At 39.4% G+C, this 17,963-nt stretch overlaps 2 protein-coding genes across 6 annotated transcripts in view; both read right to left on the bottom strand.

Annotated features, from left to right (window-relative positions):
* LOC146461068 (uncharacterized) overlaps window positions 1–17,963 on the bottom strand; it is a 177,152-nt gene that overhangs the window by 73,879 nt on the left and 85,310 nt on the right. The gene's annotated exons all lie outside the window — the stretch shown is intronic.
* LOC146461071 (uncharacterized) overlaps window positions 1–17,963 on the bottom strand; it is a 79,445-nt gene that overhangs the window by 28,913 nt on the left and 32,569 nt on the right. For 2 of the 5 annotated variants that reach the window (XM_085087308.1, XM_085087307.1), the window contains exon 3: window positions 3,192–8,644. The exons of 2 other annotated variants lie outside the window; for them this stretch is intronic. In XM_085087308.1, the coding sequence (XP_084943434.1) occupies window positions 3,951–8,644 (4,694 nt within the window). In that variant the 3' untranslated portion in view covers window positions 3,192–3,950. Of the gene's footprint in view, window positions 1–3,191; window positions 8,645–17,963 lie in introns of those variants that run through there. One more of the 5 variants, XM_085087309.1, reaches the window with a different exon arrangement.

Genomic DNA, 17,963 nt, shown 5'->3' with positions numbered 1-17,963 from the left:
TTATATTTCATTTTCTTGATAAAGTCCGGGAGCAATAGAGGTGGCGAGTCATTCTGGAGCTTTTTTTTATAAATATAATAACGTAGGAAGAGGAGGGTATAATTTAATTTCTTTGTTGGAACACTCGACACAGAGGAAACACCAAAAGGAAAATCTTCAGTGTTTAAATTAAAATTACAATTATTTTCTACATTAAACCATTGTAGCGCATCCTTAGTAAAAGACTTTGTACATTGGCAATCTAAAAAGGTGTGGTCTGGTTCTCCGCAGTATATGCAATTACTATCTGATTTAATATTAAATCTAAAGAGCTCCTTTTTAGTCACGACAATTCTGCATTCTCAAGGATGTTGCGTCAATTTCGGTACTTAAAATGTTCTTGACTTATATAACTATTCTTGAAGTACTAAATATATATCTTCCCGAGAAACGCAGTGTGTGTTCGGTCTTACTGTTGCTGCTATGAGTAGTATTTTCTGGCCTTTTCTATCAGAGTTCATTCAGTAGAATAAGGCTCCACGAAAGATAACCAATGCAAGTTTGGATCCAGACACGAAAACTGTGCTGACTGCTTAGGTTTTCCCGTGAAAACGATGCCTAACTCTTTTAAAATTAGATGGCTTTATGATCGTGTTTTAATTTGTTTTGCCTTGGTTGGCAGAGCTCAAAGGACCCAAATAAAAAAGTTATACAGGTCCTTCTAACGCGGTCCAAGACCAGTGTTTGATCATGTAACATCTCCTTCAGATCTGGCCCGTTATTACATTTTCTCTGATACTCACACCTTGTACCTTCCCATGAAAACTGTTGGTGCACACAAGTATTGCAAACAACATGTTCCAAATTCGATCCGAAAGATAGTATATTACCAATGGCAAGAACCGAATATTACTTTTGCAAATGTTAACACTTTTTCGCGGATGCGAGCTCCGTTTTCCGCTCATAGTCCCGGTGAAGCCTGGTTCAAACAGGTCAGACCTTATGTAGGCCCGACTACCAGCTGCTGTTCGGGAAATGAAAGCCGGACCCGAGGGACCGGCGGAAATGGAACCTAGATCTAATGCAAATTGGCAAAGACAATAGCATTTCCTCCTTTACGTTGAGTTCGGTACGTTTGAATCAGGTCTAACGTTATCAGGCCCGAAAACTATTTTATGTGCGTACTATTCCACAAGACATCAAATTTTATTGATTTTGAATCTGTGTTACCACTTGTGTCCGATCATGAGGAGTATTGAGATCACTCTTAGTCACTCTTAGGGCCAATAAAATGTTTGCACTTGTAACCAACAAACAATCCGGACCCTTGTTCAGATTACACACTCATGGACATAAACAGGCATCGTAAGACGTCTTAACCCTTTAACTCCTAATATCGAAAAACAAATTCTCCTCAGTCTTGTCCCCATACTTTTCCTATAAAAGTACTGGGAGAAGTTATTAAAACGAGAAAATTCACATTGGATGATCATATCCATAATTCTCATGACCTCAGGGGTTGAAAAAGCATTGGTATTACAAGGAGAAATTTGATGCTGATCACTGCATGTAGAAGAACAATTTTTTTTCTTTCCTGACAGCTATCTAATCGTCCTTTTCTTTTTTCTTTCCTTCTTTTCCGGATTCAAGGGGTAAAAAGCCACGCTATAAAACCTTGGTCCGTAACCGAAAAGCTTGGCTAAACAAAACTACGTCGTGATCCACTTAGCTTCAAAACGGCAACAACATCAGTAGAACAAGGGCCAAACGAGTACATGTGAAAGTACTCCAAAATGTCAGGTCTACTGTGTTCTCCGATGGTTTTACGCCTTTTTTAAGGCCAAATTTGGGTAAGCTAACAGTGTGATCTGTTAAGATTCTTTATGTTAAATCACAGAAAACTTTTGGAAACGGAATGTTATTTTCGGAATTTCCGAGCTGCTGTTGGCTTTCAGAAAATGATGCTAGCTGGACATATTTGGCACTTCAAAATGACGGACATGCCTTTCCTGGTCTCCCCACCCCACCCACCGCCCCAAAAAGGGATTAGTTTTTCAGTGTTACGAAAGTGTGACGCGAAATCTCGTTCGCAGGGTCTTCTCTCTTCCTTCCTGCAGAAAGGACCCTGGATGGGGCTGGTCGTGTGGCACCCAAAATCTGGTTGATTGACAAAATTTGTCGTTAGGAAGGGGTAGTAAAGTTTCAAGTTGTCGCTTTCTCAGAAATGCCCGAGCAGCAAGCCGAATTTCTGCAGGTTGGTAAGGTCAACCTAGAACAAAGATTCCGCCGCAAAAAAAAATAAAATAAAATAAAAGGTTGGGTGCCCCTGGCAGATTGCAAAGTGCCCCGTGTTGTTTTGCGCTGATGGTGCAAGTCACTTTGAACCAAGAGAGGAAACGGGGAGTGAATATAACAAAATCAAAACCACTGTTTTGTAGTATGTCAGGTGAACTGTAAAGAAATGTAAAATCTGCTTCTCTTGGTGAAAAACTACTCACTTGGACAAGCCTCCCGGGGGGCCTGATTCACAAATCCCTCCTAAGTTGAGATATATCCTCAGTATTGTTTCCTAACAATAGAGTACTGTTGGAGTAACTGTAAGCTATTTTCAAGAAACAGTAATTCGGGTTACATCTTAACTTAAGGGAGCAATTCAAATCACGTGACCTAAACATTTGACACCTTCAAGAAACAGCAATTGCTAACCTTCACTCCAACCCAGGGTAGTTTTGGGATTGCAGAATTAGTGTCATTGCTTTGGCCTTTGGTTCAGTTCTTTGAGTTAGGGTTAGTTTTGGGTTCAGAAGGTCCATGCGGAGGGAATCTTCGTAAACGATTCGAATCTCCGCATGGACCTTTCGCCAGGTTGAGAAAATGCGATTTTCCAAATATATATCATGGTGATTTGCTCTCCAATATTTTTGATTGATTTCTCTTGTTATTTTAGTCAACGCAGGTGATTTCTTCTGCCCGGCGCATTCACGTTTTCTACCTCTTCTTTTCATGTTACTATCCTATCTTAGATGCCGTGGAGATTTAAAAATTTGAAAGAAACCAAGCGGCGAAGAATACTGTAAAAATTACCGAATCTGCCGTTCGGCGCTACAGCAACAAGATCAAATTGACAGACCTGAGCCATGAAAGAGAACGCAGCAGAGCTCTTGAAGCAATTTTTTCTAGAGGTAAGAGACATCAGAAAAGAAACTGATCCTTTTGATTTGAAAATACCATAATTTATTGGAATTTGAGCTCATTGTTATTTACCGTGGCCGTTTTCACACTCAAGAAAGTCTTTTAAGTAAATTTCTCTTCATCGAATTTATAATCACTCTTTCTCGCTGACCTTCAAGAAAAAAGTTGTATCCGCCGTATATGGTACATGTTCACCACAAAAAAAATATTATAAGCGGTCCTTGAACAGTGTCAGAAGCTTTGTAAACTCAAATGAAAAGAAATAATCAACACCATCCAACGTCGCAGGTTCATTCACAGAAGTAAACTTTTGATTTTTGCGCGCCGAACCCATTTAAGTGCCGTGCTGTCGTGTTACATGACAGTTTTTGAGCCAATCAGAAACCGTCATTTTGAGAGGACATTATCGCAAAATAACGTCGTCTCAGCGCAATGGGAAGATCCGCCAGGATCGCCATAATGCTGAGCATCACTTTCCAGTGTTTACTTATTGTACAAAGTGGGGCTATCTTCTCGGGACGCTCTAAAAACGATATGAGATCCCTAAATTGTGAGCATCCAAATGAATGAATGCATCCGTCGTAATGAGTTTTCTTAGAATTGGATTGTTGGCGCCGTTGGGAGCCAAAGGATCATCAGTTTCAGGATCACACATTTCGTAGTTTGGTTAGGGGATCAGTCGAAAAAATAGCGACAGAGGTAACTTTGGTAATGAGAGGAGTAACAGAGTTCGTCAGAATTGGTATCCATTCACAAATCCTGCTACCTACTGGGAACCTTCAACGAAATTGTTGTTTCCTTTTCCTGGATTGTCGTTTCTTGAGCGTTCCGATGTCTTTTCTCGGGGCTAAAGTTGCGTCAGTTATGTCTTCCTCTAAGGCACGCATTGCTCTGTCCACCCAGTTTAAAGCATCTGGAATTTTTTCCAAGGGAAATACGCGATGATGGTAAACAGTGATAGTCTCAGATTCAAGATCAAAGTTTGCCAAAACACAAGCCGCCTTGATTCCCATCACTTGGTCTGGAAGGTGATGTCCGTGTCTTGCTACGAAATAGTGTGTTAAGCCCATTGGGCACTCCACCAGACTACACAGGTGACGTTGAGGGCAGGCCAAGAGACAGAATTTATAAAACTTCAGCCCATGAATCAGCAGCTCTGATATCGGTTCAAAGGGTGGTGAAATATTAAGCGAAGCGATCACACAGAAAGAGATGGCATCTCCATTTACATCATCTTTTTCAGCAAGTGGTTGTGCGTCGTTTAGCTTTAACAATTCTAATTTAACGCATTCCTTGTTGGATTCAAGGATGGATTTACAGACAGGATAATGAACAGCCTTAGCCTTGTCAAAACATTCCTGGTTACAGTACCTTGCTATGTGACAATTGGGACACTCGATCGGGTCACCATTTATTTGGAAATCCTTGCAGCACGTGCAACAGAAATTTGGTTCAACCTCAAACAGCGCTTCGGAAGCTTCTAATACCCTATTGCCAAGTACAACAGGGGCCTTGAATTTACTGATGGGCCCATAATCTAGTCTGGTATATTCGAGAAAAGAACTCAGGTAAAGTGGCACGGGAATCTTCCAGGACGTTGGCGCTGCCGACAACTGCAGATAACATTCCCGGTCGAGACGGCAAAGTTCATTTGAATCCCGGGGGAAAATAGAGGGCCCAAAATTATGTTTGAACTCGCAATTTTGGACCAAAACATTTCCCTTACCATTCAATATGATCCGAAGTCCTCCACAAAGATTGTTCTCAAGCACATTTCGTTCTAAATGTAAATTGCTTTGAGAACAGCACACAACACCCCAACCACGATTGTTGGAAATAACACTTTCCTCTATAACTGCGTTGACTTTGTTTAACAAGACACCATTCTTGCCATTATTGGTCACAGAACTTCGTAGTAACTTGCTTCCCTCAGTAGTATTCATGGCCACAAGACCTGAAGAAATGTTACTACTAATCCTATTCTTTTCCAAGCAAAACGACGAAGGGGAATCTATTACTATACCGTGCAAATTAAATGATACGTCATTGTCATCCATAATGACGTGGCAGAATTGCTTTCCTTGAATGAGAACCCCCGTTCCATGGCAGGCACAGATTTGCGATGAGCTAACTGAAACAACTGTTTGTCCGCGAGATGATTTAGCAAAATTAATCTTTATTCCCGTGGAGGCTGGACCTTTGATATCACAGTGATCTATGACTAACGATTGCACGTCATTGGCTTCTATTAAGGCAGTAAGGTTTTCTTCAGTTCCGGCAGTCAGATCCGTTTTAGCTGGCTGTTGTCCTACCAACGTTAAAGTGTCAAAGGTCTTAGAGGCACAGTAATCTTCCACATCGTTCTCCGTTAATCTGGTTGGAATCTCAAAGTCTTCTAACAGTGTAGTATTTCGTGCGAAAGTAGAAGCTACAGAATAAGGGTTCATGAATGTAATGTTTTCAAACATAAAAGATCCATGCGACAAATGTAGCCCTTGGAAGCAATTGACCACTGCGGTACTTCCAGGAAGGCCAACAAAATAATACTGGCCTCCCGACAGGGTCATCTCTTTCAAATCATAGTAGTCTTCATCTAAAATGATAGTAAGTGAACCATTTGAAAAGTCATTTTGGATACCAAAGAGTCTTTCTAGTTCTTTGAGCTCGCTGACTTGAGACACAAACTTGTATTCAGTTCGATCAAGTATTCCAGGAAATTTCTTTTGCAACTTCCGTATGTCGTCTGGCTTGGAATTTGCAAACTTGAAATCTAGCACAGCCATTGCAGCTTGTGCTCTTGACGTCAACTCGGTTCTACCACCTTCAACTAGTTTGCACAAGGCATATACTTTCCAGTAGTAACCACGATAGTGCTGAATATCTACGCATGTAGACGCAGTAAAGTCGTCAACAGCCGTCTGATACTTTCCAATTTGCAAATGCGCAATGCCACGTTGACAGAGAATCTCTCCAACGGGAACTAAGTGTGGCTGTTTGTCTTCTGCGTCGAATGATCCACGACAAGGTTTTAAATTCGATATTCTAATAATCTCAGAGTATAACTCAACGGATGTTTGAAAATCGCCCTTGCTGAAGGCTTCTCTTGCCTTTGGTTCAATGGCCTTGATTGTTTTTAACAAATTGTCAGTTTGAGCGGCACCATCTGATGCACCTGTACTGTAGTTGGTCTCTTCTCTGACATCATCTGACTCCATTAACTTCAGAGAAATGGGTTCCCCCTCCCCAAATGGGAACAAAACTCTTGTTACTTTCAGCAGGTCGTCATTTTTGTAATAACGAATGGGTTCTTTTACTGCACAAAGAATTTCGAAGACAAGCTGTTGAAAACTGTAACCTCGCATCTCCATTCCAAGGGAATGACAGTACAAAGCTGCTTCGCAACGAAGCCTTGCTGATTCCTCACAAAAGAAACACTTTTTCAAGGTAGAATCCCTGCAGAGATTAGATACGAGGTGAAAAGCATTTATGGAAAGATTTCTCCACCGCCTTCCTTCAAGGGGGGCTGCAGCTAGAATAAAGTTGTGTAAGACGAATGTTTCCAAACGATTTGGTTCCTTCATTTTCATGGCCACTGACTTTACTTTGTCATACAAATCGCGAAGAAAATCTGTGCCACCTACACAGTTGAGAAATGCTTGGTGCATCATCCTTATAGCAGAAGATAAGACATTGTCAGTTTCACCTTCACTGTCACAACGATCTCTCAAGGTCTCTTGGACAAGGCGATGGATGCTTAAAGTATCATCTGACTTGCGTTTGAATAGTGAAAACTTAATCAATAAATCAACAATTTGCTGTGCACCGAGAGGCATTTCCAAACGTTTCTTCAGGTCCTCGTGAGGCTCAATCTCGGGTGCGCCCGCGTTCAGAACATCAATTGGTATATCGTCCGGGAACAGATATGCTGCGATTTTCATAAAAAAAGCGGCTGCCCTTCCAAGACCTTGGTCTTCCCCACAATCGGTGATGTAATGAAAATTGAGAAGCCACGTAGTTTGCACTCCAAGGCGTTCCTCGTTGTAGATCTCTGTGTGTGGTGTGGCACTCTTCATGCTTAAAAGCTTCGCCTTTTGCGAACGATATTGCTGGAGGTATAACGGAATGGGGCATTCTAACGCTTTAATGTAGGCCGCGGCTTGTTCTAAGGCCAGAGGCAGTCCACCAAGCTCTTCGGCGAGTTCCTTTTTCCCTTGATCCTCATCTTCACAACAGGATTGTATTCCTGTGCGCTTGTCAAGGAACTCAGCGGACTCACTTACAGAAAAAGGAACCAACTCGTAACAGTTTTCTGGCGAAAGGCGTAGGTCCTCACAAAGCACTAAGTGTCTTCTACGGGAAGTGACCAGAATGTCACCTGACGTTTTGCTTTTCCACTGGCCGAAAAACAGTTTCCTTGCGCAGGAGCTAAGTTCCTTTTGATCCAGGTTGTCAACAAGCAAGAGCCACTTCTCCGTCAAATTACCCAGCCATGAGAGAGTTTCAGTCAGCAGAACTTCAAACGATTTACCTTCTTTGCACTTATTGGACTGGGTGCTGTCTACGTCTACAAACTCTCCATGAATTTCCTGAAGAGATACCCTCATTAAATCATCACTCTCTCCGTTTACAACAAACACGCCCCCAGGGTAGCGTTCCATGTTGCGCCAAGCGTACTCTAGGGCAAGAGAAGACTTTCCGCACCCTCCAAGCCCGCAGATCCCACGGATATTAGTCCCTCTCTTTGGAACTCCACGGCTATTTTCTATAGGGTTGACATCGTCAAAAGCCCTTTCTAGGGTCTCCAATATCTTCTTTCGGCCTGTAAAGTACTCATTTCTGTCGAGCGCCCCAAAAAACACTGGGTGCTTTGTACGCTCTTCACTTTTCGCATCATTGCATCTTAGATCTGCCACTTGTTGCTTCAAGGACTCCACGTCATCTTTTATCTGTTCAACTTCCTGATCTGCCACTTGTTGCTTCAAGGACGCCACGTCATCCTTTATCTGTTCAACTTCCTGATCTGCCACTTGTTGCTTCAAGGACTCCACGTCATCCTTTATCTGTTCAATTTCCTGATCTGCCACTTGTTGCTTCAAGGACGCCACGTCATCCTTTATCTGTTCCACTTCCTGATCTGCCACTTGTTGCTTCAAGGACGCCACGTCATCCTTTATCTGTTCCACTTCCTGATCTGCCACTTGTTGCCTCAGGGACTCCACGTCATCCTTTATCTGTTCAACTTCCTGATCTGCCACTTGTTGCTTCAGGGACTCCACGTCATCCTTTATCTGTTCAACTTCCTGAGGAAGATCGACGAGGTGATCAAGAGAGCGCTTAACTCCAAGCAACTGAGATTTCAATTCGTCTTTATGTTCGACAAATTCATCCAAATTTGAGGAAAGTAGCAACACTTCATTCTGAACCAAGTTTAATAAGGAAGGGTCTACAGGGGAATTTCCACAGAAGGTTGTGCCTGTAAACAAAAGTAGGAATTGTCAGTGAAATTAGTGAAGAGTTGTTCATTACAGCCACGCTCAGGATGACAGCTGAAGTAAATCAGTAAGTTACATGTACTGCTTTGTGCAACAAGAAATATCATCTATTCGTCTATACACATATTACTGAGAGAAAGAAGATTAAACTCTGCAACTCTGCAGTGTAAATTTATTTTCTGGAAGGAAACCACTTGATTTCACTAATGAGTGAGTATTACCCGATACCCAGGAAAGAAATGTAGTTCATAGCGGTTAAAGGAAAAATCTTTGATCTAGGTGAATTCAAACCCTTATCTCTCCGTAGTTTGATCGCTGATACAGTACCGACTGAGCCACGAGGCCAATAGCTAACTAAATAGTTTGGGGTTATGGTCCATAACTTGGGATCAAGTTCCTCCCACCCCTCCCCCGTGCACTCCTTTTTACTCGCAAGAAAAGGCTCCGTAATTTTGCAGGGTTTCCAATTGAAAATAAAATCTCGTCAGTATCTCAGTCCAAATCAAGTCACCGAGTTACGAGTTTCACGTCGCTCCCCACTAGCTGAACACAGGTCCGGATTGATCGAAAGCCGATTAACGTTAACGTACGATTAAAAGTTAATTAAGGTTTTCATCTCGCTCTTTAAAAGTAGTTTTAAAGCCTAATTTCAAGTTAAAGGTAAAGAAAAGTCTAAGTTAGAACTGAGGGCCAAAAATCTTTTGGATGAACCTTTACCGACTAGTAATTAAACTTAAATCAAAGCTCACGTTAATTCAGGATTAGCTTAATCGGCTTTCGAACAACCCGGCCCTGGAGCAGGCAACATAAATCATATACAAATGATGTGTATAAATGATGTACAGAAATTAAGAGTGCCTGACTGTAACTTTCGAGAATCGCTGGCCAAGCTTGAAAAATCGAAACTCCTGATAATTTGCCTAAAGTTTACTTTTGGGGAACTATCTTCGAAAATATTATTTGAATGTCCTGGAAATTTATAGTTTTCGAGAATTTTGGAGAAAACGAAATTACTGGTTTTACCTCATTAAGAGCGCGTGCACACAAAAATCGAACATTGTGCGGCAAATTTTCAAATTTTGAAAATAGCTGAAACTTTGGCTATTAGTAGTCCATATTGAGTTATTCATTGCTGTGTGGTTCATTTGTGAAATAACTTTTTGATTTGGCAGAAAATGACCAAGATTGATTTCACAGTCACACACGAGAAAATTCGGGCTAAAAAATCAGTCATTTTGAAGCAACCCACTTGCCCTTCTGATAAAGCTAGAAGACATCTATTTGTTATTAGCTTATTCTACAACCCTTTAAGGTTTTATGTTTTAATTCCCATCAAGATCGATCGAGCTTGTAACACTGAGACCGACCAGAAAAAAAGGGATCCGTAACTCTATAGAAATCGCTTGCCAAATTGAAAACATAATTTATCCTACTACCTTTATCACAAATCAAATGAAACTGTAAGAGTGAAGTAAGGAGGAAATGGGCTTTCAACGAAAATAAAAATTTTTCTGGGGAAACTTAATTGTGCTCTGTGGAAGAGCGCTCAAAATCTGACAAAATCGCAAAATCAAACCGAGATTGCGTGACGCACCGTGACAGATATTGCAAACGTACGTATTTCGGGAAACATTCAGACCTTTAATTCAGACCTAACCGGATGGAAATACATTAATGGCCTTGTTATTGTGGCTGATTTTTATTATTCATCATTTTGTTTGATAACTAAAATGTTTAACAGCATATTTGTTTCATTCAAGCTTTCCCTCGCTCCCTCGCCAATTTTCACGTAGCCAGTAGTGCACATATTTGTCTCTTTACTTGGATGATTACGAGTTTCTTTACGAGTTAAAAAAAAAAAAAAAAAAAAAAAACGAATGCCGATGATCACACATTATAGAAAGCTGGCAAAACAGAGACTAATTCTCTAGTTTTTGTTTAATATTAGACTCGGAAATAATTATTTTGCTGACTCTTGATATTAACTATTTGAGCGTGTTGCCATACTGATGGCCAATTATAAACCAGGGGCGTAGCGTCCATGCCCGTGCGTACAGCTGAGATCTGAGATAAAACTTTTTTTCTCATTGAATTTGCTGGGTAATAATTTCATATTTTCACATTATACTGGCGTTTTTTATTAGAATTCCCATTATCCAAGTATTAATAATTCAGTGCTGGCCACTAATAATGGCAAAATGCATTCGAGTGGTAAGCAAAAATAGGGAAAACGTCTCACAAGATGGAAGCACAAATGGAGTGGCATGGTTCCAAATGCGACGCCGCAGACTTTGGCTAAGACTCTTGATCACGCAAACTCCCAATTTTATCCCGGTGTGCTATGTTGCTCTCGTAACATTGTTAACTTATTCTGTGTCTACATGCACTGCCGCACGTAGCTTCAGTAGCATGAAGAGACTAAAATTTCCTCTGCGAAGTACTATGAGGGATGAAAGATTAAGCTCCCTAGCAATCCTTCATATACATAAACATAAGAACGTGGATAATGACAGGTTGGTAACGAAATTTGCCCGTCTTAAGGGTGACGCCTCGCCCTTTGCTTGTGACCTGTCTACATTGCCTTTGTATTTTTTTTCTTTTCGGAACACTGTAGCTTACAGAAATCACTAGGGAAACGGTTAAAATAAACAACTTTCTACTGCATTTTTGCCGCATTACTTATTGAAAATACCCCGCAGAAAAACCAGGAGATGGCATTTCCGAGACCCTAAAATTTCCGAGACCCGAAAATTTATTCCCGTGCGTACATCTTCAAAATCCCACGCTACGCCCCTGTAAACGAGTTCCACGCAAAAGTTATGGAATTTTTCCCACCGAACTTTCTAACTTAGAGTGACGCGCTTTGTAAAGCTAGCTAGTTTTCTTCTATTGTGCAGCACTAACCGATAGCAGCATTCACATTCGATATATATATGACTCCTACAACATTTGTGAGCTAGTCTTTAACTCCAAGCTTAGCTCACTTTCACTGTTAATGTTACGGAACATCTGTGAAGCCTTCGGACTTGACACATCAGAAGTAAAAGTCAAACGGAAAAAGCCATTCGTGAACATGATTTCAAACCTGGTGCAGGGCTGCAGTTGTCAAGCCAGCAAGTGCTCGTAATGAAAACAGTACATGTTTTTAATCTTTAGGGCAGGAAATCACGAGCCGTTTTATTTATTTATTTATTTATTTATTTATTTATTTATTTATTTATTTATTTATTTATTTATTTATTTATTTATTCACCACGACATACATTCATAGAAAGTTTCAGTGAATAATAGACTAGGATCTTACATACGTTTTGTTGTAAATGTGAAGGTCCATTTAGCAGTAATTTTTTTATTGTATATATGCCATTTAGATGTATGACTCTCTGACGCGGAAAGAACTTGAAGGCCGGAGTTTTATGAAATACAGTGTTCTAAAAGAGTACCCGTCCTTCGAGTACCCGCCTCCTTGCAGGAATCGCTCCCCTTTGACAAAAATATTTCAAATAATCGCCTCTCTCGAATAATCGCCCTCACCCCACCCCTCTCGGCATCTCCTTTTTTATCCAGCAAAACTGATCAGTGACGATTCAAGCTCTGACGCCAAGGATATTGACATTGAAAATTAATCAAGGAACCAAATTTAAAACACTTTAAAAGCCTATTTTCAGCTTATTTGATGCGATTATTTCCTGATCGGTTTAATAATAAAACAAAATATGTAGAACACAAATTCTAGAGAGCAATATTTGAAATAATCGCCTTCGCTCGAATAATTGCCCTCTTTTGGTGTGGAAAAAATCGCCCCGGCTTTGTTCGAGGAAATACGGCATTTATATACAAGTAGCTGAAATTTTGTTGCTAATCAAAGCTGTCACAAGTAGGCAATAATAGCATTTATTGTCATGATCAGATCTCATGCTAAATAAGACGAGTGAGTTTGTAGTTCTCACAACCGAATAGAATAAAGACAAATTATCTCATACGCAACAAACAAATAGGTAAACTTCGAAAGGAAAATTATTCTAGACAGGCCACTTTATTCGTCAGCTACTGATGCCCAGGTAACTTTAAAGTGGCTGAACCTAGAACAACGTAGATCTTACCATCGTTGTATATATATTTACAAGTGCATTAATGGACTTATGGACCACTCTATGAATTTACTAACAAACAGTGACATTCATAATTATAATACAAGGAACAAAGACATGCTCAGACTACCCCGTGTTACCAGAAATTGGGGAAAGCAGAGAGTTTGCCATCACTCTCTAAAAGACTGGAATGAATTAGAGAGAGAGACCAGAAATGCACCGAATATTGCTACTTTTAAGCGAAACATGTTTGCCAGGTTTTTTTAATTAACCCTATCGGTAAGAATTTTTGTAGTTTTAGCTTTTTTGCTTTTATCATCTTTATTTTTTATCAATTTGAAGTTTTTAACCCCATCGATATCTTTGTAGTTTCAGCTTCTAGTTTGAATTGCTGTCTTTATAATTTTGTAATTTTGTCTTATATATTGTATTTTTTAGCCTTTTGTATATTTAATCTTTATAGGACCTTTCTGAAAACCACGTTTAGTGAACGGAGGCTTCCTAATAAAAGATTATTATTATTATTAAGCATTGAGGGGTCTGAGACAAGAACACCTCCCGATGTCTCGCGATGTCATAACATTTTTTTTCCTGGGAGTTATGAATTTGTTTACACAAAGTACGAACAAAGTTTCATAAAATACGGGAAAACCATTACATTCTCAAAAGACAATGCTGTTGTTTTATGAACAGCAATAATATCGAGTTCGAGCTTAAATATCCGTAAAACACAATTGTAACCTCCGTCACGATCTGTCACGCAATCTCTTATTTGCCTGTATTTCAGTGGTTTTTAGCGCTCTGTTATAGACAACGATTTAATTTCCCCAGAACAAACGTTACATCAATTAAGAGTCCATTTCTTCCTAACTTTACTGTTGAAATTTCATCCCATTCGTGATAAAGGTAGCGTGGTAGATAATCTTTTAAATTTAGCTCGTCATTTCCATAGAGTAACAGTGGGATTTCGTTCAGGTCCCTCTCGATGTCATGGTTTTTTCAAACTTCATAGAAATAATAAAATCAAATCGGGAAGAGATGTAGAATCAGCTGATAATAAGAGGATGTCTTCTTGCTCTACAGTTAAGGCGAGCGGCTTGCTTAAAAACCGTTAATTTTCAAGTCGAAATTTCTCGTGACTAGCACCGAAATTCATTATATTCATTTTCTGCCAAAACAAAAAGTTTTTAGACAAATTAATTAAATTGCAATAAATAACTCAGTGTGGACTACTGATAGCCAAAGTTTGAGCGATTTTGTTTGTTTACACTTTTGCCGCTATTTTCCGTTTTTGTTTGATTCTTGTAGGCATTCGCTCTTAATTATGCAAAAATCTCACTCAAAATTAGCCAAGTTCAATACGCTTGTGTTGAAACAGTACGCAACGCTAGAAAACGAGGTCGGTTTTGAGTAACAGCATTACTCACCTACTTTCTACCAATGGGACCTATATAAACTTTTGTAGAATTTTGGAGGGTCTTATGGCTCTTTGAAAAATTGACATTTTGAGGACTTCGCGATGAGGTGAAAATTGAGTAAGTTTGAAGGTTTAAAATGCATCTTGGTATGTCAGGTATCGACTCGAGAGGAGCATTGTGATGAAGCTTGGGTCTTCGTCTTTAATAATACGAAATAAAAAATCTGGGCAATCAATGCACGCGCTGACGAAAACCAAAGGTAGTGAGGCTTCGTTAACAAATTTGCATAATTCGCAACTGTTGAGAAAATGCTTTGTTGTGGCGACTCGGTGAAAACATTTACCCAAGCTATCTTCAAATGGTCATTTTATCTCATATTGCATTTGTCTGTTTCTCTTTCTTGTTTAATAACGTGGTAGAAAAGATCTGGACAAAAAAAAAGTGTGTGATCGGAAAAGAAAATATTCGCCAAATTGTGGTGGGAAATTTGCATAATGCAAATCTCCCAATAAATCTTTCTGCGAAGGAATCTAATTGGGAAGGTTTCGTTAAGAGTCTATTATAAAAGGAGTCAAAACAACGTTTAATTATCTGATTTCAACAAATAATTGTCGAATCTTAACCTGTAAATTTATATAGTGCCAAACTGATGATCGCTATTGCGTTACCTGCGTCACGTCAATAGCTGTCGATATTGCCCACAAACTTTTTTAACTTGTGCTGCAAAATTGTCATTTACAACAACTAGGAAAAAGACCTTTATTTACTGGCATATAAGCGGTTTTGCTAAAAATTAAACGTTTACATGACACTGGAATCACGTTTAAAAAATATACACTTGTCAAATGAGTGCGAAAGTTAGACATAGAGTCCGTCAAAGTGAATATTATTAATGAAATCAAGTTTGTTTACTGGAATGCTTTTTCAAATAGCTTGTCCAACCCTTTTTCGGTGGCCTTCCAAATAATAATCACCCAGAAGCGGGTCAGTAAAAAAAACCCTCTCTGTTCGTGCTGTTTGATACTGAAAAACAATGTCTACACGCCATATTTTAACGTAATTACTGGTATGAAATAACGCACATGTACGGATACACGCTTGAAAACCTGTGTGCCAGTTTCCGGTTAACAAAATAACACTCATTTCTTCCTACAGTCCACATTGGCTGTAGGGCATGCATTTATCTTTGTCGAATGCCAACAACAGAAACACGGCTATCTCAGTGACACTGTATACACGCAAAGTCTACTGCGTACATATACATCACTGGTAGCCCAAGCTCTATGAGCGTTCAAGAGACCTTTGTTTGACCTTTGTATTGTCATGTTGTAATTCGAGTGTCACGATGAGTGTTACACAATGGCGTAAATTATAAGGGTTTGTATGGGAATTTACGAGAGTGTTTTGGAGTCGAAAATAAAGGGCATAAATGGAACAAAAATAGCTTACCTTGTCTCTTGATGTCTTGCTAGTGTTTGTGTGCCATATTATGGCCATTTCAGTACGATTCCAGTGGATTTTTAAAGGTTTGCTGAACATTTTCCTCAATCTATATCCTGCTCTATATGTTCCCAAAAGGTTGGTCACTTCAGTAGCAATAGTGTTATTTGAAATGATTGCAACGGAACAAGGAGGACAGTATAAAAGACTGAAGAGTCGCGGACAAAGGACTGCGGACCCCGGACTGGGTATAGGTGGACTATGGACTACGGACTGGGTTTAAAGGAGAACTGAAGTATGACAATCATATCTTTCTTGTATTCATTTCCATTAAGTTTAAGATGTATAAAATGGGACTGGGTAATTTGCGAGTTGTGGAGTTGCGAGTTGCAGTTGCGAGTTGCGAGTTGCGAGTTGCGAGTTGCAGTTGCGAGTTGCGAGTTACAGTTGCGAGTTGCGAGTTACAGTTGCGAGTTGCGAGTTGCAGTTGCGAGTTACAGTTGCGAGTTGCGAGTTGCAGTTGCGAGTTGCCAGAACAAGAAAATGAAAATTCCTAGTAAAGATAACGTTATATGAAAGTTGAGAAAAGAAAAGAAAAAGGGTACTTAAATCTTTTGTTGAGTTCAGTTTTAATATAAACCAAAGTCACAACTAGAGAATAACCTTTTTGGGCAAAGGAAGTATAAGGGATCGATGCCACTGGTCTATAAATCTCTACCCTGGGTGCCAGAGGTTATTTTTTTCGTTTGAGGGAGGTTTCCCTCCTGCAAACGAAAAAAATAACCTCTGGTCCCCAAGGTATTAAATCTCAGATAACTTATAACATTGGACGAATCCTCCATGGTGAACAAAAATTAACTGCACGACTACGTACATTCCGTCAGAGTTTCTAAGATTTCCCCACGCGTTTATTACATTGTAAACCGCAAAGAGCGGATTCATGTGCACGTGCATGTGCAAGCATGCAAGATCTTCACTGGTTACCCGTAGAGTTTTGGATCGAATTCAAAATATTACTACTTGTTTTCAATTAAATGGTATCGCTCCACGTTATATCTGTGATCTCATCAGGAAAAAGGCATCAATCAGAAGATCTTTGAGATCTAATGACCTCACTTTGTTAGAGGTGCCTCGAACCAAATGTAAGACTTTTGATGATCGAGCATTCGCTTTTGCTGGTCCATCCAAGTGAAATAAGCTTCCTCTGGCAATTAGGACTGCCAAGAACTTAAATACTTTCAAGAAACACTTGAAGACATTTTTTTTAAAAAGCATATGACATCTGATTATTACCCAAATTGTTTATTTTATTTCTTACTTTTTTGTTTGATTGATTATTCCTAAATTTTATATTTTATTGATTTGGTTAAATTTTTTGTTTTTATATTGTAAGCGCTTTTGAATATCATATAAAAGGCGCTATATAAATTGATTATTATTATTATCATTATTATTATTATTATTATTATTATTATTATTATTAAACAGGGTATCGCTACATGAACTAAAGGCTTAAACAGGATAAGCTTAGATGTCTGTTTATTGGTCTTTTGAAGAGCGGAGGGAAGCATCGATACATAAAATACTGTTTTCAACAATGGAATGATCGTTGTCGATCATATGGAACGACCGGCCAGCTCGGAGGCCCAGTAATGTAACCTGTCGATGTCAGTTATTATTTGAAAAACAGAACTAACGTGAAATTTTGTTGGCTACGATTCATTTTCTAAACTTTCGATTATAGTATTGATTATTAGTATCGTTTTTATAAATTGGCACTCTGAGAAAAGTTTCCCTCGATTATGCTTTTTTTCCGGCGAATTTTTCCTCCTGAGTTTTTTCCCTTTACAAATTTTACGTGTTTTCTTTGCTTGCACATGCACGTACACATGAATCCGCTATTTGCGGTTTAATAAACGCGTGGGAGAATCTTAGAGACTCTGACAGAATGTAGCCATATGGAAAGTTGCGATGGTAAAGACCACGTAGTCGTGCAGTTAATTTTTGTTCACCATGGAGGATTCGTCCAATGTTATAAGTTATCTGAGATTTATAAACCAGTGGCATCGATCCCTTACACTTCCTTTGCTCAAAAAGGTTATTCTCTTGTTGTGACTTTGGTTTATATTAAAACTGAACTCAACAAAAGATTTAAGTGAACCCTTTTCTCTGAAAAGTCCGTTTTTACGTCCTTGCGATCCCTAACTTTTATATAACGTTATCTTTACTAGAAATTTTCATTTTCTTGTTTTCGCAACTCGAAACTCGCAACTCGAAACTGCAACTCGCAACTCGCAACTCGCAACTCGCAACTCGCAACTCGCAACTCGCAACTCGCAACTCCACAACTC

This window comes from Pavona decussata, unplaced genomic scaffold, assembly GCF_977016875.1.
Source record: "Pavona decussata unplaced genomic scaffold, jaPavDecu1.1 SCAFFOLD_202, whole genome shotgun sequence".
Classification (NCBI taxonomy): Eukaryota; Metazoa; Cnidaria; class Anthozoa; order Scleractinia; family Agariciidae; genus Pavona; species Pavona decussata.
The sequence above is the reverse complement of the archived record's forward strand: the minus strand, read 5'-3'. Positions and strand labels throughout refer to the sequence as shown.